Consider the following 23,604-nt stretch of genomic DNA (forward strand, 5'->3'; position numbering starts at 1 on the left):
GGTCATGTAGAGCATCCTTGTAAAATTTAGCAGAGATAGGATATAGGGCCCCACTAACAAACTTCATTTGTATAATTATAAAATTTACTTCCTATGAACTGATCAAGGACAAAGTTTCAAAAGAAGGTTCCATTGCCTATGGGAAATTTTAAGTCAGAGGCACTAGTAGGAAGATGTTTTCTGATTAGCTCTATTTTACTCCCCTGCAACCCTGTATTGGATAAAGTGGTTAGAAAAATAGATGGACATTTATAGACTGGAAAGCTTCATGTCTCTGTTCAGACATTTTCGGCACATCAAAGTAAATCTGCATCTTAGGAGATCTCCATTTATACTCTAATTTTCAAGACTCCCTTTTCGTTTGGAAACTATTGCTGTTTATCCAAGGAGCCTTACTGGCCTGTATACTTACAGATTGAGGACCTCTTCTTGATTGCTGCAACCGAATCTGAGGTTGATGAGCAACGATAATTATAATGTTCCTCCAATTTAACAGATGTGCTTATACTGGTAAACCTGATTTTATGACATCAGAGAAGGGCTTAGTTGTTTCATGATTAATCATATGCCAATAAACTAAATAAGTGATCATAAACACCAATGTCAGCTACTGTACAGGTGAACTCTAGATATCGAAGCCTTGCGCGGTTTCAAGATCTAAAGTAATCATGAGTGGGCCTAGAATAAACATGCCAAATCAAATTTACACATTCCAAAAGATTTAAGGAATTTGTGCCCTGAGTCAAATTCATAAGCAATATGTAAATCGGAATCCCCCAAGTAAAAGAATATTATCATGATTAGAAGACAGAAACCTTTGGCATTAAGGCCAAACAAAAAAAAACAGTGAAACTCCTCTTAAGCAGTATGTTTAATTTTTCTGGCTTATGTTTAGAAATAAAATGAATCACCAACTAACAGAACTTTATCAAAGCTATTTATAGCTGAAGGTTCATAATGTTGCTTGAAAACATTTAAATACAGTATCAAAGTATCACTTTTTGGGAACAGTGGCAGCAGTCTTTCTAAAATGTTTCCACTCCTGTTGATCAGCAAGAGGTGAAACAGAAGCCTTCTGTTCTATGACTTAAAACATGTCGCAGACCAGATGAAAGTTGTGAGATATCTCACAGGAGCCTCAAACATCCCCTTCTCCTATGTCCACTGATGTGAAAATTTAAAACACTTATCAGCAATGGGTACATGTTCTGCTAGCTATGCTGCTTTAGCCCTGTGTGCGTTAAGAAGAGAAATTCAGTGGATTGTGGTGGAATTAAAGGAAGATTGACCGTATTGATGGTCTGTAACTGTGTAGAACGTTCCTGTCTCCTGCAGATTCAGTGATGGAAGATGTCTGATACTGAATATGCTGAATGTTACTGCTTTTATCTGAATAACTTATTCATAGATTCAGCCACATTTAACAAAGAACTTAAACTCTCTTATTTATCACCTTAATAAACAACAACAAAAAAAGATTAACCAAAGGAAATTCTTAAGACTTGAGAAAACAATACGAGTAGGAAAGTTTCACCTTTGGTTTGTAAAATTACAGACAACCAACACAACAAGGACACAAACAAACTTCCAAATGGAGTACATGTGTGATTTTGTGTGCAAATGAAATAGAATATAAATAACTATGTTAACAGCTATTTTACTAAGTCCAAAAGTAAATAATGTGCTCATAAGCCATAACAGGGACATTCAAATTAAGTTATTTAAAAAGGAAGACCACAAAGCTTTTATTCTATGGTATTTCATTTAATCAGATTGAGTTATGTACTGTGCCAAAATGAATGCAGACACTTAAATAATGCAGCCAGGCATTTAATTGCATTTTCTCCTGTACAAACAGTTCCACAGTTCGTTCTTTACACCATCAAATGATGGAATTGCTAATGTGTTTTTATGATGGCTGAAATTTCGGAAAACCACATTCCTTGCAAACCACATGCATGAGTTCTTTAAAACATTTCACAGTTTGAAATTGTTTCCTAACAATACATTTTCTTGATAATACATTAGATTGTACCATGTGACATCCATGTAGTATGGGTTTATAAGATTACAGTTATGAAATATGAAGGGATATGCCCTGGGAACAATAGTGAAGGTCAACTATAATTCAGTCATGTAAGTTAGAAATTCAGCAGTGAAAGTACACTGATCATGTCATTGGGTTTTACCAGGCTTCAAACTGGGTTGTTTGTCCACAAATACTGTAAATGCCCATGTCTTGTTTTGTCTTTAGATTCAAGTATGATGCCTTAACCACTGCAATGGTTAGATAGATAATCCTTAACCTCCCAACATTTCCAGGTATAGGTCTGATCTGTACCTGGCATGTCCATATATAATAGGGCTGCTGACCCTGCAGGAGTGTCTTGAAATCTACAGGATTTACTGATTCATCTCCAATACACTGGAAGGAGCAATCAGAGCAAAAGTCACCTATAATTTGTGCCGTGTGCCAAGTGGCCCCTGGAAATTATTCCCACACAAGCAGCCGCCACCCCCTTTCTCCCCAGAGGCTTCAAAGAAAGGAGAACCCTCACCCCACCTAGAACTCAATTGTACATAATCGGGACGCCCCCTCCTGGAATTTCAGCAAAGCCACCATCTTTCTTTTGTAGTTGACATTTTGTGCAAGGGGGGATCTCCTCTTTTGCACTGCAGCCGGCCAGAGATGGCAAAATTGTCAGCACATCACTCTTCAGAAATGATCATTTCAAACGTTATTTCCTGTCCTGGCTCTCTGAGGTGAGTGCTTTCGTGCCCTTTTATTTTTATTTAATAAAAAGAGCATAACTTTGAATTCCTTAAGGATTTAGTATTATTAGAAATACCAGATTCTCCACATTTTTGTAGCTTTTTTCCGCTGAAGGCTTTTTAATTACTTGCCAGGGGGTGTTGGTATACAGTGTTAGACATGGTGGCACTAGGCAACCTTTCTTAAAACTTTCTTTGTGTTTTTAACATTCTCGACATTCTCCTGACAAGTCAGCAGCAGGAAAGGGGGAAAGGAACACTGGATTTAAACATTTCAGTCAGCTAAAACATAAATCAGTAGGCAATGGCATAAAAAGTGCATGGATTATAAATGTCACCTCACAAAAGACAACAAAAAGTCCTTATCTAAAGTATATATAGTTTGAAGCATTAAAAACAATATAAAACTTACTTATGTAAGGGATTACAATAACAAAGTAATATGACAAGGAAAAATCTTAAATCATCTCAAGATTACTGCATCCACACTGGGGTTTAAAGGTAGCTTACTTCAGCGTTTCTCTGTCGCAGCCTGCTTGGGAATTATACTAGCCCTCTGAAAGCCCCACTACCTGGGGTGTCACACGCTGAGCCTTTGGAATCGGGTCAGATTCTCCCACCAACGTCTTTTATTAATAAGCACTAGGTGATGTGCCAAAAAGGAGGCCTCTAAGCTGATGGCTGTTCTTGAGATCTTTTAGTTTTTAGGGGCTCGGGCACTTGATCGCAACGTCCAGAGAAAAGGCACGTCAAAGCAGAAGGGAACCCAGGACCCGCGAGCTGTGAGGCAGCAGCACAAGCGCCCACACTCCTGTGAGCCTCCCAGGTTTCCACTGTTTTACTTTCGTGAAGGCAGAGCAATATGTTGACAAACCCTTCAAAACAAAGCAATATAAAAACACTTTCCGCATCCAGAATTCATTTTTAATTATCAAAGCTTGAGTGCTGTTACTAAAGTTCTTTAGATTGGTCCCAAAAAGGTTGATTTAATTAATGACTATAATAGATTTAAAAATCGAATTTGGTGTCACATACTGTATATCAAAAAGATATCAGTTGGTCTCTTTTGCTAATTCGCTCACATTCTCTTCTTAGATTCCAACAAGTTTGCAATAGACATGTTGATTACTGGTACAGTATATATTGCTATACTGTATATAGAAAAGAATTAGAAAATTTAATTTTAAATGAGAAATTCCTACATGGTTTGATAGTCATTTTTCAACAGCATGGCATGCTACCATTCATGCTAATATATTTTTCATCTAGACTGAAAATGTTGTTTTTCAGACCTTTGGCTACTGTGTACAGATGTTATTTATACACTGTATTGCATATCTTTTGTAACCATATTTTTTAACCATATTGTCTGGATAGACGTTCCATCAAATGTTTAAAAGGCAACTCCAGTCTGCCTGAAGGTCAGTACACAGACTCTTGTCTACATGAAAAACTAATTTTGTTGGACAGCCATGGCTTTTTATGTTGTCTGGTATCCAGAAAAGCCACATTTTAAATGACCAAATTCAGAACCAGGCTTTTCCTCTCTTTGTGTTGGGATTGTTTTCTTCTCTAGATTGACTAGATTGTTCTAGGTTAAAAACAGACTTAAAGGCCGAACCCGACTCCCACAGTCACGCCTGAACCTATTCTGTTATAATTATTTTATTAATACTTACCACAGACATCTCCACCCTAGGCAGTAGAGTCTGTGTCCGTGCTTTTTGGCCTTGAGACTGGCCTTCTTTGTTTGCATCCAGCAAGCGATTGGCTAAACATTATCAGCTTGTTCTTGAACAGAACTGCATCTGGTATGTGCGTGTCTGCTCCCCAAATAGACTTTGTGGCACAGTTTGTTCAGCTGATATGGCTCCTCCTTGGAGAATCTTTGCTATTTCTGGAAAATAATTACTAAGCAATACGTACATCGAAAATTAGCCCAGCTTAACTCCTGCCACTGCAGTGCCAGCTTCATCCTCCCAGAAAGATGACGTGTCTTTATCATCTCCGTCTGCCTGTTCCAGCTCGAGCCAACTGTTTTTTTTCCCCTAGGATCTATGCTGTACAGCACATTCTGTAGGTATACAGTACATACACTAAAGCTTTACATCCACACTGTATGTTGCACATTTCATTAGATATATGTTTAATGAGGGTGTTTAAGCAATTATGAAATCGTAGAAGATGAAATGTCTTCGCAGCAAATCATTTGTATTTTCTTTAAGAGAAATACATGATTTTCAAGACACACCCAAAGATTTAATGACTCATATTCATTTCATGCTAAAAGGGAACTTGCAGTATACTGAAAGGACCACAGATCCCAAGTACAATGTATCTAACTGGATCTCAAAATCTTGTGATAGTGTAATTGGATTCCATTACTCTTTCTTTCAAAACCTGGACTACTGTAAATAACTGCTAGTTAGTGCAAACAACCTCGTATTACTTCTATTGAATATACATAGTATGTGTGATGGTGCCGAGCTATTATGTGGGTCTTTATTAATATGACCTTGGTTTTATGCGACTCTCACTAAAAGAAATGACATGATGTAACTGGATGAATGGACTGACCTTGATTATAGGCAAACACTCTGCTTTTCACAGAAAGTTCTACCATGTAGACAAATAGACAATTGTCGGAGCATGCATGCGGTTTGATTCATATGCATGTGAGGATTTCAGACCAAGAAGCTGTTTGAACTTTTCAGTTTTTTCCAGTTCAGAAGAGAAATAACTGGATTCCGAGACTGACACTAAAGGAATGTGAAAAGGCTGCAGGAATACTGAGTGCCAAACTGTCATCATGTAAATCTGAAAGATTACACAATCTGCCTGCAGACAGTGTGACAGGGCTTGTTTTGCTTGCCTTTAGAAGACATATTCATGACTGATCTCATTGCTGTTTTGACTAGGACTGCAGCTTCAGTCATCAGATGCACACCTTCACACAAAGGGCAGTGTATGGGAATAGTACCTGCAAGGTATGAGCTTTCTGGTAATATTTTTGAAAACGTTTCCAATGGCACCACATAAGCATCTTGGAAATTTGCAATAAAGATTTGTTTAAAGATTAGTAAAAAGAGCGTTTATAATCAATTAACTGGATTTCTGAACAATGGTGCATTGCTATCTGTCCTCTAATTAATTCATATGCAAACTAAAAACTAAAACCCTATAATTGTTTTAAACAAATCTATACAGAGATCAGAAATGTATGAAAACAAAGCTATTTAAAAATAAAATTCAAATTATGTATCACTTACCTTAAATCCTGCATTGAGCTTAATTTCTAGTTTGAGAATCTAGTGGGATAACCAATGGTCTAAAACAATAGACAACAGAGCGCACATACAGTGACAAAGAAGGACAAAATACATTACCTGAAAATTGCAGCCTACATGTCAATCATGTGAGGTGGTACAATCAATCTACACACCTCACATTTCTATTTGATAATTAAAACACTGTTTTCAGTCTGATGTTTTGTCTAAATAAACTTTTTTATTTTTCTAAGGTGTGTTTAAGATGCAAATTGCTAATCTAACATCTAACGAAAAAGGACATTCAAATATACTTTTGCAGTACATATCATGGCAAAAACACTTCACCAGTTCAAGCTGAAGCCTGGATTTGTGAAAGAGTAACTTTGTAATAGTTCTGCCTTCAGTGGAATTGAGGATGGGCTGCCACATGTTCTGAAGAGACGATGGCTTGAGCAACTTCACCTCTCTGTAGAGAAAACAAGTTAAAAAACTAAACTTGTTAAAGAAAAATCTACAAAATATACATAAACCATTTGTTCAGATGCAGTACCCCTTTGGATGTTAATGTCGGTATGTTAAGAATTAAATTAGAAAAAAACATTTTATTTAGTGGAGTTAACAAACCAGCCAGAAAAATTCACACTAATTACAGTATATGCATTCTTTTCATTCACTTACACCAGTACACAAACAATTACATTTTCTCTTGCCGCGTGTGACTAATATACGATATGGGGTAATAAAATTTAAAGGCTGGTTTATAAATGTACACTTTTAGGTGTATGCCAATCAGCTTTTTTAAATTAAAAAATTAAATCCACAGACAAAGTTAACTTGACTTCCTACTGAAATGCTGTAGCATAAAATTAAAATCTGCAATACGCTTGCAATTACCAGGAAACCTAGCCACATCCTACTCTTTATCAGAATCAGACTAAAATAGATTCCACTGCTATTGCAATAGGCCCAAGACTTCTCAGTATCAGCTCAGTATCAGCATAGGGATCAGCCCCTGGAAATGCTCATGCCCCTTCAACAGTGAGGAGCAAAGAAACAGAAAGAGAAAATGTGATCTGACCCCAGCCCAGTTGATACTTCCCCCAGAAGATCTGAGTGCGTCCCACAGGCACAGCTGCTCTCTGCTCTATTTTAATACTGCCCCCAAATCAGCGTTTTTGGGTGGCACCAGTGGGTCCTCAATTAGCTCTCGTTCTTGTCTGAGCTGGCATAGGGCAAGCTGTCTCGCCAGTCAGCACTTCTGGGGGATAGACACACCATCTGGCCGCCCCTGCTACAGAAATAACAGGCCCGTAGTGAGCATTCCAGTGCTAGAGAGGTGTCTGGAGGGTACAGGCAGGGTCCAGAGAGCTGTCTTTCCTGACCGCTTACAGTGCTAACCCTGCTACACAAGTTTGTGGAATGACAGGCATCTCAATCTGCAAGTATCCCCAACTTTTACCTCAGAGAAATCCACTTTCCGCATTTTATATAATATTTTGCTGTATTATTTTAATACAAGGGGGAAATACAGGAACAGAACCCCAGAGAAGATGGAGGTCAAAACTTTTTTTTTTCTTTCAAAATATGATACCTGGAAGCTTAAAAGTCAAGAAAGTCTTTAATTCCATAAATTTTATTCTGGGCAAGACCCAGGGGAATATTATGTTAGTGTTGTCTCGATCATCACCAAATATCTATTGGCATATGCTCCTTAACATGCAGCTCTGATTGTCTTTTAATACACAGTGAACTGAAGTTCAAGCTCCTACACACCAGGTTTCTTTCCTTAACAATATATTGAATGAGATATTTGAAATGTACTTAGAGTGACGTGAAAAATGTTTCTCTTCAGTGAGGAAAACAATCACTACAAAATCTCCCATCCCCCATCTCCACAAAAAAAAAGTGTCTCTTTTTTCAAATTAAATTTATGCCGGTTAAAAGTCTGGACTCCAGTTTATTATCTTTGTCTTACATCTCCTGTTTTTTTTGTATCCTTTTATTTTTGCTGGGAATTTGATTAAAGTGTGTTGAAAACCATCCCTTGCCACGTTTCCATTTTAAAATGGCTTGGGGGTCGGGCTGGGGGGGGTCACTTCTGTTAATTCAAGATTGAGTACAGCTCCCGAAACTCAGAGAGAACTGCCAATCACTCCAAAGCCTACAGAGCAAATATTGTGATTGACAGCACATGTGGGTCTTTTTTTGATGTAGAGTGAAGTCAATTATGTTAATTATCAAACAGATTAGGATTCAGTGGTCTATGATAGTTGGATAAAGATGAATATAACACTGAAATTAGTCCAATAATGAAGGCTGATTCACTGTATGTCCACGTTTGTCATACTCCAGTATGACATACTTCATAGCTTCTTAATCAGGCTGGCTAGAATTGTATCCATCAGGGTCCTTTCCAGCTGAATATTTTCTCCAATGTGGCAAAAGGCAGAAGCTGTGGTGGAGGAAAGGGGGCAGGGGGTCATCAGTCATACTGTGCACGAGGAAGAGTTTTTTTTTAATGAAAGCACAAAAATACAATGAAAAAGTAAAGTTGCCTGCCGAGCGTCACAGAAATGACCGTGAAGTACCCTGTGCTGAACCCAAAAAAAGAAATTGAATACTGTAAAAGTCTGGATTTTCATAAGCGATGCGAATTGTCTGACACAGTTTCGAAAATGAGACTTCACACCCAGGCCTTCAGGAGCAGCGGTGCAGTTTCCCACAGAGCTGGGAAAAAATGGGCTACAGTATGTGCTGCCAGCAGACTGCTAGCACTCCGCTCTCTCTTGCTTCCCCTTCACATGTGCCTTCTGTTTGAAAACTCTTCAGGGACAGCAGCAATTATTGCCTCAGTCCTTCAAAAGCCTGAAAGACTGTGGCAACTAGTTGCTGAGTGCATATATTTGCAGACCAGGCAGGCAGTGCCATTTTCTGTATTCAGATTAAAGAGCACCTAGACCATAACCAAGCTTAACTTATTTAACTTATTTTCCTTTTTGAAATAAGAAGGTGTCTGCTTCTGCTTATTTCTGCTTATGTTGACTGACACAGAATTAAGTGGCAAGCAAGTCACCCCAAAAATATGAGGACATCCATTTTTATTTCAGTGCTTTTAACAGAGATTTGCATGATTATTTTGCTATTTTTTATGGTCACCAACTTGCTTATGAAAGTGATTGTACGGTACACCCCTGCCCTGTTTGAAAACATTTTTAACTTCCTTTTATTTGGGAATTAGGACAAATACCAAAAAAGGCTCTTAAGGTGAAAGAGTAAGCAACAACATGTTCAGAAAACACAGTATGTGCATAACACCAATCAAAACCAGTCACATTATCCAGTAATGTGACTGGTTTTGATTGGTGTTATGCACATACTGATTGATTGGTGTTATGCACTGGTCTGCATGTTGGTGGTGGTGGAGGAGAGTCTCCATTACATGAGAAGAGCTTTGAGTGAAGTGTCCAGAACAGTGCTACATAAGGTAAGAAATTATTATTATAGGGATTAGTGAATTGAAAAAGGCAGAAAACAAGATCAATCAGACCCTTTGAAGACTTTTATTGAAATGCCAATTAAAACCTAGAAGTAAAAGCTACTTCCATTCATTTCAGAACAAAATAATTCAAACCCTTTCACATTTCAAACAATTCAACAGGTAAGGCTCTTTAAAAGGTCCCCTGAACTTTCAGCTCACTGTGAATGTGAAGGTAGAGGCAGTCCACAAACACAAAGAAGAAAAGTATTATGCATCCTACCATCCAAGATGCTGTCAAAACGTTTATGTAATTGATTGCTTATGAAAGCCTCCAGTTTCATGCAACAACCAAGATTTATTCAATTGTGTACAGAGGTCTTCACTTTGGTCAGATAAAGATTAATTCATCTCAGTTCCGACTCATATTGTGATAATACAATAATAATACAAGGACAGTTCACAGCTATATTTCAGTTCCACTGGACCACACTTTAACTTCTATACAGAGTTAATGACCAGTTCAAATCTGGCTTTGTTAAAAAACTGAACATGTGTATGGATTCTATCGCAATGCTTTAAGAAACATACCTAAATGGAACATTTCTCAAAATAAATTTCAAACAAATGGATACAGACTGATGAGGCATTGTGAAAAGAACATTTTAATATAAAATAACTTTGCAAAACTATAGTGCTGTCAATATGAAATCATTCTATGTCCAGCTCATTTGCTGCTGTGGTAGGCTCAGTGTTGCTGTGAACCTTATCAAGATTAAGAGATTCTTCTGATAATGGATGGATGTTTTTAAATACATTTTAAAATATATTTGAACAGCCCAGTGAGCTGTAGGTCAGGGGATTTTCACATCCAAAGGAAAAACGGCTTCTAACAAGCACATAAATGTAACCCTCATATGCATACAGTATATGAATATTTTGACATTGTGATGTGATAATTTTTAAAGTTTCCAATTCTTGTCTTTCCCTTGTGTGTTGTAATGTAAGCAGATTAGTCTGTTACACACAATTCAAACACACAGGGAGCACTATGGTACTGTACAGTAGTTGCTATATTTGGAAATTGGTAATCGTCCTTTTAGCCTGACTGAAATATTCTTCAGAAACTGCTATTCTATTCTTCAGACCCATTTCTTATTTGCATTAACAACACAGTGATACTGAGGAAAGTGGAACAGCGTATAAATCCACCTTCTCACAAAGATTTTCTAAAAAACCTCCCTGGTTTCCTGACAGAGGCACGGAAAAAGTTAAGAAAAATCAGAGGGCACTTGTAAAAAGCCTTACCAGGAGACATTCCTCATTTAGTTTTTTTTTTTAAATGGTGAGTAACTTAAAATATATACATTTATACACATGCTATATAAGTTGCACGTTCAATGTGTGTTTAGGATGTATATGAAAAGAATCAAAAAACATTTGTGATTTTCTCAACATTGTGTACAAACCTGCCAAGAAAGCTTGCCAGAAGAAATTGTTTCTACAAGTCGGCCCATCTGCATAGTCCAGCAAAAACACAAGATAAACCATAAATGTCCCTGTTCCTACACTAGCCACAGGTCAAACCCTTGTCATCCTATACTGTATATATAAATATATGTATTTACATACATCTTCTAAAAATAAATCCACCGTACTATATTAGCTACAAAGACTGAACAAATTATACTACACTGTACTGCAAAATAGCACATTGAAAGCAAAACACACAAAATAGTCATCATGTAATATATGAAATGGACCTATACCTCACCAGAAAGGGTTTTATAAATGAACCTTTTAAGTACACAGAATGTTATTTTCAAAAAAAAATTTTTTTTAGTTTTGAAAGGGGTCTGAATAAATGTTAAGCAGAAATGTTGCATAACCTCGTACGAGCAGTGATATTTGACTTAGCTTACACTCAGTCTCTAGCATGCTTTAAAAAGAATAGGCACTGTGTTACAGACAAGTGCACAAAGCACACAGAAAACGAAATCAGGTTTTAAGATAACTCATTGTGAAACAAGATGAATTACAACTAAAATACAAAACATACATAGAGAAAAAAAGGAAAATATACTGTATCTGAAAGGCAATGGCATTTTTAAGATGATACTTGTTGCTTTGCTTTGCGAAGACTTTTTGCTGAAACATAACAATGCACTCATGTCATCCTTATAGGAGTAATAATTACTATATAAGCTAAAGGAGCAGGTCTGCGTGCCACAAAGGTAGAATCATTTCACTTTTGACAAATAACAGATTTGTACTGTATATAACGGCCAAGAACAGGAGAGATTTTTGCAAAGTACCTGAAGCAAAGGTAAATTATTTTTTTCTCTCTTTTTATCCTTTTCCTTATTTGTGGAGGGAATAAATAAAAATGGGCATTAAAACAATCTGATATTTGTTTTTACATATTTTGATATGTGATTTGACTGATTGGAGTTTTTTACTTGGATTTTTATGGGCACTTTGTGGCAGATAGGTTAGAAAAAAGGATAACACCCAAACTGTGCAGTAGTAATGACAGAGCAACATGTTAAATATGTCCTGTCTATATATATATGTAGTTTTTGGATATATTTCTGATGTTGTGCAACAGTAATTGTGTGGACTGTGCATTTCTAATTTATTTCTTCCCACTGTTATGTGTCATTTGAAGTCCATCAACAATAAACAGGCTTCTAAAAAGGGACTGAAATCAAAAGGCGTGAGGTAGGAAATCTGAAATGCTCCCAAAATCCCCTGGAATGGTGTTCTACTGTAAAACATATTTAATATTTATACATAGTACTTCCCCACTTCATACATTCCTGAAGAGCCCTGAGGACTCAGTGTTTTACTTGAATAGGATTTGGGAAATGCCAAATGTGATCGCAGAAAAATATTCGTAAAACTACTGATACTAGATGCATAAGAAGGAAAACCACAAAGAGAAGAATATAACATCATATAGTGGGAAAATGCATGGTTAAGCACAGCAGTTGTAAGATAAAGAACAAGCAAGTGCATCCCATCCAGATATCACAATACAAAATACAAAATGTTTTCGGATGAAAACTATGATAACACATACTGTAGTTAAAAAAAGCACAGAAAGGTGCATGGTAAAGGATTTAGTGAGGAATATTTCAAGCACATTTACAGAGAAACTTGCTTGTGCAAGCAAAATCATTTTAGGTTTACCCATTTATTGCTTTAATAACATACAGAGCGATTTGCATGCCCACTATACATAAAGTTTTTGAAGTCACAGTACTTTGGAAAAGCTTTGTCAAGAACTTTCCTTTATCCTACCTTAACTGAAAGCCAGTAAGAAAGGTGGATCTTAAGTCTACCTTTAAAAGCATTCACCCAAACTCCATTCTTTAAAAAGTAAGGTCAGCAATGCAGCCTGCAGAACAGTGCTGCAAGACTTTTATATCAGATGGATATGCGGCAGGCAATTCACTGTAACAAATATTTCTGAATTCATTCTACACAAACAACATCTTAGCATAGGAAACTAAATTTCTTAAGCTGTTACCTACAGTATGTGCTAAAGTACAGAAAAATAAGTCAAAAGGTGAGACAGGCGGATTTTATTGTTTTCTAGAACCAGTGGCAATCCGTGACCTTTTGCAGACTACAGACAATTGCTTATCATATTTCAAAATTATGTTGCAGAAATGCATCTGCCATCCTTTTTTTAAATAGAGCAAAATGTAGAAAGATTTGCATAGCAAAAAGACATTATGTTCAAACCAATGGTTTGGCCACAATTGGGTAATACCTCCTGAAAACTGTTTAGGAGATTACCAGTAGTCCAGTTAGACCTGCTCAATACAGTTTATAATGGGCAGTGATTCAACAAAAGGTTTATCTGTTTTAATTTCAGGACATTAAAAACAACACTATTAGCCTTCCCTTTTCATTAGTCCACTGTGCTAAAGATAATATCAGTGGGTTAGCAAAACTGGTGACACCAGTCTTAAACAATAAGAACATCTTTGAGTGCTGGCAATGATATAATATTAAAATTAGTTCTATTCATTTCAATAAATGAAATTGTGCTACCTAGCTGTATATATAAAATTGAGAGTGCCAAAGTGGAACACCAATTAACAAGGAAACCACTAGCATACCTTCTGTAACTGTATGATCTCGGTCATACTATATTTGCAATAATGTGTATCAAGTTCAGAGATAAAGCATTAGCATCGCTGCAACAGCACAAAAGAGGAAAATCAACCCACTGCTGCTGATCACATTGCATCTGGAAATGGTTTTATCAGTGTTAGTTGACTGCAAAGTTTACACCAGGATAAACAGAGCTCTCAGTTGCTCAAAAGAAGGGAAGTATCATTTGCGGACGACCAGAAAGCAGATAGATCTAGCGTGGTTTTAACATCCCTAAAACAGCTTTTTTAATGACATTGCTCAGTGAGGAAAAAGGTGCCTTACTGTAGACAGGAAGTAACTAAAATCTGTTTCAGCTCTGTGCAAAGTGGTACCAAGATACTGGACTGAAGACAGGGCTCTGCTCAAGCACCAAAAATGTGTCCCGTCAGACTGTTTACAGCTGCATCATAAAAAAGCTATGAAGGTGTAAAAACATCGGGGTCCTGCACAGGCCACGGTGTTCAGGTGACAATGGAAGAGTGCTCTGTAACACTGAAATGCTCTCTGACTACCACAATCCCAATTTTCAAAGCAGATTGTGGTATTGAGGCATAAGATAGGGAGCAACAGGTTGTAAACTGGTTGCTACATATTAAAATATAACGAGCGGGTATGGCTTTACTAAAGAGCAATTCTCAAACAAAAATAAGTCACAAAACTCGACAAATATAAAGATTAAATTGGATAACATTTCTGCATGGCCTCACTTTTCCTACATTAGCAAAAAACAGCTAAATTAAGAGTAGACCAGAATGAAGAAGTGGCGTTTAAATGGGTTACTGACAGATGACTGATTCCACAAGTGTAATGGAATCCCAATTTTCAAAGCTAATTTTGTGTTATCATTTTTTACACACACTGTACGTGTACAGTAGGGATCATAGAAATCTGAAACACGCTAAAAATAAAATAAACCAATTCTCTGCCATTCTGGCAGCCAGTGCAAAGGACAAAGCCTTGTGCTAACTTGGTATGTTGGCGAAGTTTAGCTCCAGTTACACACCTGTGGGGAGGGGGAAGACAGTTCTACCAGGAAGCCCTTTGGAATAAGGAATTACAGCAGCTCAAGTGTACAAAAAATGCTATTTTCTGCCTAAAAGCCACCTGTTGTCAAGCAAGTGCCGAGCAGCCTGAGAAGCAGCAGGTTAAATCATCTTGGCCTTTGAGCTAGAACACCTCATTTTGACTACAGAGACCCAAAGGAGGCCACTCCCCCACCCCTTCCACCATTTCCTCACTCCTCCCCCACTTCCTGTCTGGAGCTCTGAAGGCATGGTATATACAGCTTTGTGGTGTTGGAGACTGGAGGGACATTCTTAAAGAAGGTGCAGTTGCCTTTCCAGGGCTGAAAGGAAGAGAACACCGAGCAGTAGTGGGCTGGCACTGTGGGAGCAGGCGGTTCCCTTGGCAGCTATCTTGGGTGTACGAAGAGTGGTAGTGCGCTGGGTGGTCTCCTCTCCTTTCTCCCTCCCTCGGGACGTCTCTCTGTCAGGCTGCTCACTCTTCTCCTTCTTGCCTGGAAGACAATAATGAGGATGGTCTACTGTTATATACATCTAGCCAGTTGGGTAGTTAATAGCGAATTGATTCAAGGGTCCTGTCTTGAAAGAAGCCAGAGTATCAAATGCTCCACAGCATTGAACAATCCAAGTAATACGGCTCATGAGAACATTACTTCAGACGTTCCTTCATTCTTTAGCCAATGTTACCTCAGAACAGTTGAAAATCATGTAATGGTGTTATAAATAAAAATATAAATATAAAAAAGTAATATAAAAATGTTTAAGATTAGATAAATCTTGAAATCTTCAAACACAAAACACATTTCCCCCATATCCGATACATAAAAATATAATCTCACTTTTCTGAGTGTGCGTTTGGGTAAGGTTTCCTTATATCCTCTTCCTGGTGGTGTAACAACTATTCCATTAGCCTTGAATTTCTCGATTAATGAAATTTCTGTCAAAACTGCATAATCTTAATGAAATTTTTATGGCAGTCACTAGAGTTGCTGAGATCAATAATCTTTTACATTAGACCTTCTGACAATTCTCTGATTTGCCCCATGATGAGAGGGCACTAAGTATTTTGCTTCTGTGATCAGCCTTTTGAAATACCCACTGGCAGTCAAGTTGACTTCCAAAAGTTTAGAAACATTCCAAGGTTTTGTGAAACTACTTGAGGGCTTTAAACATTAGACGATTAGGTTTACAGCATGTATTTAACATATTTACAGAGCATGAATAAATCTGAATTTTATTTACAGTGCGAAGAAGTTTTAAAGTACTAAGTAATGCTTAACATCACTATTAATATATTCAGCATTTTTTTCAAACAGCACATAATTGTCATATTTTACTCCATAAGTATGGAAATATCTTGATGTGCACCTACATTTTCTTCATTTAACCAAGTTTTCAGTTCGGCACAAATACAATTAAAAGCTATTGTAAATGCTGTACGTTGCGAAGCACAGATTACAGTAAATGAAGAGAGGCATATGATGTTGTTCCAGGAATCAAGAACTGCAATCTCTTCGAAAAGACTACTTAAACACCCCAGGAAAATGTAACGTGGAATGTTACTTCAAGGTGGTGTACATTCAAAGACTAAAAAGTGTAATATTTCATTAGAGATACTAAAGTAATATACATATATTGAGTAAACTATAAAGGACTTCCAAAATAAGATTGCATTTCAAGTAAATACAAGTACTATAGTTCATAACTGAGGTGTAAGGAAAAAAGAAGGTCTTTTCATCTCCTGATTATGGCTAAGAGATGCAGCAAATAGTACCCACTAATGGTCAGTATGGGATATAGGATCAGAATTTGGTCAACCCTACAAAACAGCAACAGAAAGAGTAAGCTGCCTATTCAGGAGAGTGTCAACTGACTGAAGTTCAGATTGCCTTCAGGCAGGACTTGAACTGGCGACCCCAGATACATTTCTGCAGAGGAATGTGACTCATTCTCAAGTGCTGTGAGCCTTGGATGTTAAACCAGGGGGCATTTAATAGACAACCTTCAGAATGTCATTAAACTAAATTAGAAATAAATCACTGTAATGGAGGCAGGCAGACAGAGTCCAAGCTTCACTTTCATAATGGTCAGTCTCTCCGGGCCTGCTAACTGCAGCCTCTCCCACCCCCTCCTTGCTGTGCTGAAGCAGCCTGCTGACTTCAGCTGTCTCACAGCGAGCCCACACTGAATTAAGACCTCTTTCAGGTACCTTCATCCTTCTCTCTCTCCCCCCTCCCAGCCTCATCTTCTGCCTTGTCAGCCCGTCCGACACTCTAAATCAGCCAAATCGATCAGCTTTAACATGCTCCCCGGGCAGGAACTGAAACCATTCCACTGTCATCCAAAACAGTTCCCACTCATGGTGTCAGGCCTTGCTCACAATTTTCAGAATCCGGTCTGGGAGAGAAACTCAAGAACAGTCTAAATAACAAAAGCAAGGAACAAGGTTCGAGCACTAGGACCCCCATCGTGAGAAAAACTCACAGTATCGAGTACAGTGCCCATGATTTTAGTTGTTTTTAAATAAAAAAAATTCAAAAATGAAAAGGGCCTGAATAACCACACATTTCCTTCCAATTAAGACATTTTCTCTTTATCAGCCCTTAAATTAAGATTTAGCTGTGGAAAACTACCAGGATTTCTGATTCAATGCATTAAACAGCATGATTTTCTTGTGCACAGTCAGTGTTGAGCAGATTCTATAATACAAATAATGGAATGGATGGAGGCAAGCCAAGGAAGCAAAAGGAAAGAATGATCTGATACCCGTTTTGAATATTTGCAGAGCAATCAGCACACTTCTTTTCAAGTTAAATAGCACATAATGTGTCATTTCAAGCTTGATATTATAATTGGCTGTAATTATTTCTGTAGAGTGCTTACAACTGTGTCTAATGACAGTTTTTAGCAGAATTTCTCAAGTCAACCTGGGTAAGACATGATGCAGCGAGGTGTTAAAGTTAGCTCCTAAAGGGATACAGTGTTCTTCCAACTGTGCTCTCACTTTCGTAATTGATCTAATTATCTGATTAATTTGAGAAATGTAACACTTTTTCCCAGGTCTCCTGATGTTTTGTAGGTGCCATACCCTTAATGAAAAGCAGCTTTTATAACTGCAAAAGACCTTGAATAAGACTTAAATGTGTCAAAAAATGTAAATGGCTGGGTTAATTAAGTACCCAAGAACTTAAAAGGTAAAGAATACCAGATGACGCCATACATACACTGGAGTATGACACTGTAGATTATTCTTTTTCATTTTGATGCATTAACCTGCACTGCACACAACTATGGCGAAAATATAATACTGCTACGTACAGTCTAAAGCATAGATCTGCTTTCTCTAATGAAAACAATATATGAACAGGGTGGGATATGTTAAAATATATATTTTTTTAAATAATGTTAACTATCCAGCCATTCATTTTATAACTGGTTTATCCAGTACATGGTCACAGAGGAACTGGAGCCTATCCCAGTAAGAAACAGGTGCACGACAGGATATACCCTGGACAGGACGCCAGTCCATCACAGTGAAATTAACTAATTCACGATTTTTTTAGCACAAAAAAATACAATAGTTTATTATGATGCAGCAGATATGTTAGATATACCACAATAATTCATTTAGAAAAAGTCGGTCTGGAATCTTTTAAGGCAAACAATACCTAACAATCTTCTGGTCCAAAATAATGGTCCATCCTTAAAGTAAATGAAATTGGAATTTCTTATTGTTTTTCATTTAAATGGTTTCCACCTCCACCTCCATTTAAATGGTTTCCACTTCCACCTCCCCTCCCCCAGTGGAGAAATCAGTTTTGCAGCAAAAGACCCTCATACAGTACCAGCACAGAAGGGGTGAGGAAAACGTACACTTTACTCCAAAATGTAGACTGTTCGAGCAATATGCCACTTTTCACACTAAGAGCCCATGTCACAGCCTCTACTAATCAGACACAAGCCCCTGATGCTTTATGCAAATGCACTAATCAGACACAAGCCCCTGCTATTTCCCACAAACGCCAACACTCATCCTAATTGACCAACCACATCCCTCGTCCTGCACCACACCTCCCGGCAACCCACTACTTAAGGGCTGCTCACCTGCTCCTCCTCGCTCAGTATTGAGTTAATCCTCATAGAGCTCCCTTTGCCTGACAAATGCTCCGTCTTGAGACGGCTACTAGACTCATGATTCCTCTTGACCATGAATATTGGCTATGTGACTTGGCTAAGTAGACCCAGCTTCTGCTCTCCACTTAATCTCTCTCTAACATCTTTTCCTAAGCACCGCATAGGGTCCAATCCCCTTTGCTGAGACTTCCAGTATTTTACAGCCCACCCTGTCCAAAGTGGATTTATCATCAATTGGATCAGGGGTTCCCAATCTTAGTCTTGGAGGCCCACACATCTGCTGGTTTGTGTTCCAGTCCAGCTCTCACTAAAACAATTTAACCCTTAATTGACTTAATAGGATTAATTTTGAACTGTGTCTGAATGTTTTAAGTTTCTAAACATGTTGGATGATGTCTTTTAACAATTGCATTTTATAAGTTAAATAAAATACCAAACATCTGAGGAGAAAAAAAAACTTGCAAATATTACAATCAAGTTGTAGGTCAATCAAGGCTTCAATCATGGCTTTATTGACTGAATCAGATAATTCAGCTCGAATGGAATGAAGATTAGGCAGGATTGTAGGCCATTCATAAAGCTCTCACCAATAATACCAGGGGCTCACTAATGCTCAGCACTTCACAGGGGTCTCTGTTGCACAGGAAGTAGAACAGGTACTAATTTAGGCTTTCCTGGTCTTTGTGACCCGGGTGTCCGCTGGCCTGCTGTGTTTTTTTCATTTGAGTTTTTGATTAATTAATTGAACCTGGTGTTTAATAATTTACTAACTGCAATTTTCTGAATTGTTTTCGACTTTGCTGCTGTAAGATAACTTACAATTTAACCATAACAATACATAACTGGAAGTCTGTGATTTCTTTTTAAGCACACAATGGAAAAAGTCTAATCAACAGTAATTTTAGTACAATTACATATTCAAATATGCTTATTTGAACGTGTCTGTCTGAATTGCATCAGGATTTGGATGTCTTGCAGTAGGGCAGTTACATGTCACCACCTGGGAATTCTGGGTAATGTCTGACTCACCGGCACTCAGACTGATGTTGATTGAAGTGTGCAACCTTACTTCGGAAAAAAAGCCACTCTGAGCCATACATAAACATTGGAAGCAAAGAGTTAAAAGTGCAAAACTATGCCTTTTAGTATTTTTTTCATGTAGGACTCATTTAACTGCTTCAGAATTTCAGCCATGTCAGCAGCTTTTCTTGATTATAAGCTCTTGCAGGCCAACACAGCATGGCCCGATGCTGTTGTTGATAGAAAGAAATAAAAGATGGAATTCATTGGAGATTTTGGGGGTGCCAAATGATATTAAAATATCACTGGGAATGGAAAATGGATTTTGGTATTCTCGCATATCCGAGATCAAAACCTGTGAGGAAATCGTGCTTTCTGTTTAATAGAGACCCCTTACTGAGGAGGCAAATCACACAAGGGCTGTGAAGGACATCTGGGGTCACTTACTTGGCTGGGAAAGTTAAATTTGAACCCTGAATGAGGAAATCATGTGACAAAGAGAATTTTAAAATGTCTTATATCACACAAATAAAAAAAGAACAGAGGGGAATCAATGCAGTATGTGTGGACTGCATCGCTGCTACAAAGTGTTTTTGTCACTATTCATCCAATTTCTAATCACTTTATCGGATACTTGGTTGCAGGGGAGCTATTGCCTATCCTACCAAGCAATGGGTGCAAGGCAAAATACACCCTGGATGGGATGCCAGTCCATTGCAGGGCACACACAGACACAAACATGCACACATTCATACCAGGGCCAATTTTCCCAGAAACCAATTAACCTACCAGTATGTTTTTGGATTGTGGGAAGAAGTAACTGGAGAGAACCCACACAAACTGGGGGAGTATATACAAACGCCACACTGATACTGTAACACTGTAGGACTGGAATGGAACTCAGGGGCTCCAGTGCCATGAGGCTCCTAGCCTTTGCTCCATAATGAACAGTCTTCTAGCTGTTGCTATCATCTATTGAAAAATACTTCTTCTTTTTATTTCTTTCATGAACACTGACTCAGCCCTCTTGCGCATCCGTTTTAATGACAACAGACACGCTAGCACAATTAATGGGAAGGCTTTGACCTTTTCATTAAGCAGCGGACTGTTTTGAATGCAGGAGATGAGGAAGCCACAGGAACAGTGATAAGCATGTCACAGCGATTATCACAGCTCCAAGGCAGACACTATCAACCTGGGAATCAAAGCAGCCTTCAGCACTTTCTCCTAACCCAAAGACCGCTTGCATATTAGATGACCTAAAGAGTATAATACAGTAATACGTTTACAAAAGAGGAGCAGACTCAAAAACAGGGCTTGTGAATGCCGGACAATTACTTGTAAAGTCACAATTGTTTTTCAAACCAGAGTTCTGGAAGAAGAAAACTAAAGCCGTTATTTTGCTCTTAGAATATGTACAGTATGTAAACTGTAAAATATGGACAATTTGTGTCATAGACTTTTTTTTTGCCTAGAAGGCATAGTCTAAATTTCATATCAAAGTAATGCCTAACAATACAGTGTTCACATAAATCACTGGGCTCATCAATTTGTTCCCAACACTGGATGAACAAATTCTCTACCATAAGACTGCTGTCCTCTGAAATCAAGTCTAACCAATCATTAAACAGTTGATGAGAGCTTTAAAGCAGTGTTGCATTAAAAAATACATTAGTGCAATGGATTTTAGAGTGCATTACAGAAATAAAATGTTTACTTATATTGTAAATTGTTTCCTTTGCTAGCTTTTCATTTAAAAATAAACACAAGGAAATTATGGATTACAGATGAAGTCTTTATATCTCCAGTTCAATTTGCAGTACAGCGTTTCATTGCTTAAAAAGCATTTTAATTGAGCTTTAAATTTGCTTTGAAGTTGGCATGCATAGTTCACTTCGAAATATGGTACTGCTTCTTAGTTTGTAGCAAAGCCAGAAAAAAAAACACATGGCAATTTTATTTTGCAATGCTAGTACAGATTGTGTACCATTAACCTTGAACTCCTCTTCCAATTTACGCTATAATACATCCATAATTAAAAATATTGCTCTTTAATAAAGTTATCCAAAAATAAAATGTTTTTACCTACAGTATAGTATTCATACACTACAAAGACTCATTACTTGTGGTTGCATCTAGTCAGCAGTGTGTATTTTCCTTTGTGGACATCAGTTAGTTATAGTGAAAGTTATTACAATAGTTATGGCTACACATTCAGGGAGATAGTTATTATAATAGTAAACGCGTTATTTGTAGGACATTCACTTGGAGATACTAACACAAGTACTGTACTGCATGTAGAAGAGCAAATATACACAAATGCTAATATAATCTAAAAGTACTCCTAATTTCTCATTATGTATACAAATATGCCATGTAACAGACAAAGACACTCTGCTTATATTAGGACATTTACATTTGGAAATGAACACTTTTGTTTTTTATATTAGGTTTAGTTTACATCTATGTATCAAGCTTATACAAACACTTTCTGAAAGTTACACTTTAATTCAATCCAGCCATAGATACCAAAACATGAATTTCAGATTTTTATTATTATATAGGTAAAATTTCCTTGGGCATGTCCCCACTCCTTGTCTCTTCATATTTGCTTCTCCATTTCAGGAGATGATTTGCTATGCAGTTTTGGTTTGGAAAGAAATTGCATGTGATAATGCAACTTACCTGATTAATAATAAATGTACTAGAAGGGATATTCAAATATCCATGCCTGCTGGATGAACTACTGTTTATATTGTGCAAAGAATCTCATGCATAGTTATAATGATGATTTAGTAGGTCTCTATTTGCACTCCTAATTATTAACATTTTTTTCTCATTGTGCAACTCTTGTTGTATACCATACACATGCACACTGATGCAGTCAATATTTTGGTACTGTAGGTATCATTTTAGTGACAACTGAATTAAAATACAGCAAAATATTGTGCCTGTACATACCTGTATATGCCTGACTGGCATTTTGTTTTTTGCCATTTACTGTATAGCACATACTGTATAGTACCACAAACTGTTCCTGTGCTGTGCAGAAAAATCAATTAAAAGTCTCTATACTCAATTTTACATCGTCATTCTAGACATTTACAACTAGCATGTGAGATTTGAGGTTCCCACTTAAACCAAAATTGCCACTTCACAGCCATTTGGTTCTCAAACTTCAAACTACTGTAACTGCTGTCTTGGAAACTGCTGTGCCAATTGACTTGAAATCTGGTACACTGCTTAAATGTACTTCTGTATACCAATACTACTAAAATGAAATTAAAAATATATGCAATGTCTACTTATCATTCTCATTTTCCAATTAAATTTAATATTGCCAGCAGCAGATTCTGGTGAGAAAATATGAAAAAACAGATTCTAGCACAACCTTGTTTGTGTATCACTGATCAAAACTAAAACAAATAAACATGCCAAAGTGCCACTAACTTTTTGGGTGTTCAATTCTAATAGAAAACCCGTGTTTAACCTTCATCTGAAATCCGCTTTCAGAAGTTTTTAAAAAGCTCACAGCATCTCTATCTACGAATTGTAAAGGTTTTTGAATTTTGCCAGTTCTTTGTTCTTTTGTCTATACTGTATGTCATACCTACTGTAGCATTTTTACATAGAAGAAAAGAAGCACAGTAAAATAATCCATGAAGTGAAATGCTTTGATCTACTTTCTGCTTTTTTACAGGCCTAGTACAGTTTTTGAGCTTTGATGTTCGTCGATTGCCCACTC

At 37.4% G+C, this 23,604-nt stretch overlaps 1 protein-coding gene and 1 long non-coding RNA gene across 3 annotated transcripts in view; both read right to left on the reverse strand.

Moving 5' to 3' along the window:
* Positions 1 to 1,743: 1,743 nt before the first annotated feature.
* LOC148676968 (uncharacterized) lies at positions 1,744 to 5,868 on the reverse strand. Its single transcript, XR_015929107.1, has 2 exons — positions 4,452 to 5,868; positions 1,744 to 3,647 (listed from the first exon to the last, which is right to left on the reverse strand). It is a non-coding gene; the product is annotated as an uncharacterized LOC148676968 (long non-coding RNA).
* A 3,717-nt stretch (positions 5,869 to 9,585) lies between these two features.
* Positions 9,586 to 23,604, reverse strand: part of LOC148676969 (glypican-5-like) — a 142,337-nt gene continuing 128,318 nt past the window's right edge. For both annotated transcript variants that reach the window (XM_088616530.1, XM_088616523.1), the window contains one exon: positions 9,586 to 15,199. In XM_088616530.1, coding sequence (XP_088472656.1) covers positions 15,000 to 15,199 — 200 coding nt within the window. In that variant the 3' untranslated portion in view covers positions 9,586 to 14,999. The remainder of the gene's footprint in view (positions 15,200 to 23,604) is intronic.

This window comes from Lepisosteus platostomus, chromosome 2 (assembly GCF_059453375.1).
Source record: "Lepisosteus platostomus isolate fLepPlt1 chromosome 2, fLepPlt1.hap1, whole genome shotgun sequence".
NCBI lineage: Eukaryota > Metazoa > Chordata > Actinopteri > Semionotiformes > Lepisosteidae > Lepisosteus > Lepisosteus platostomus.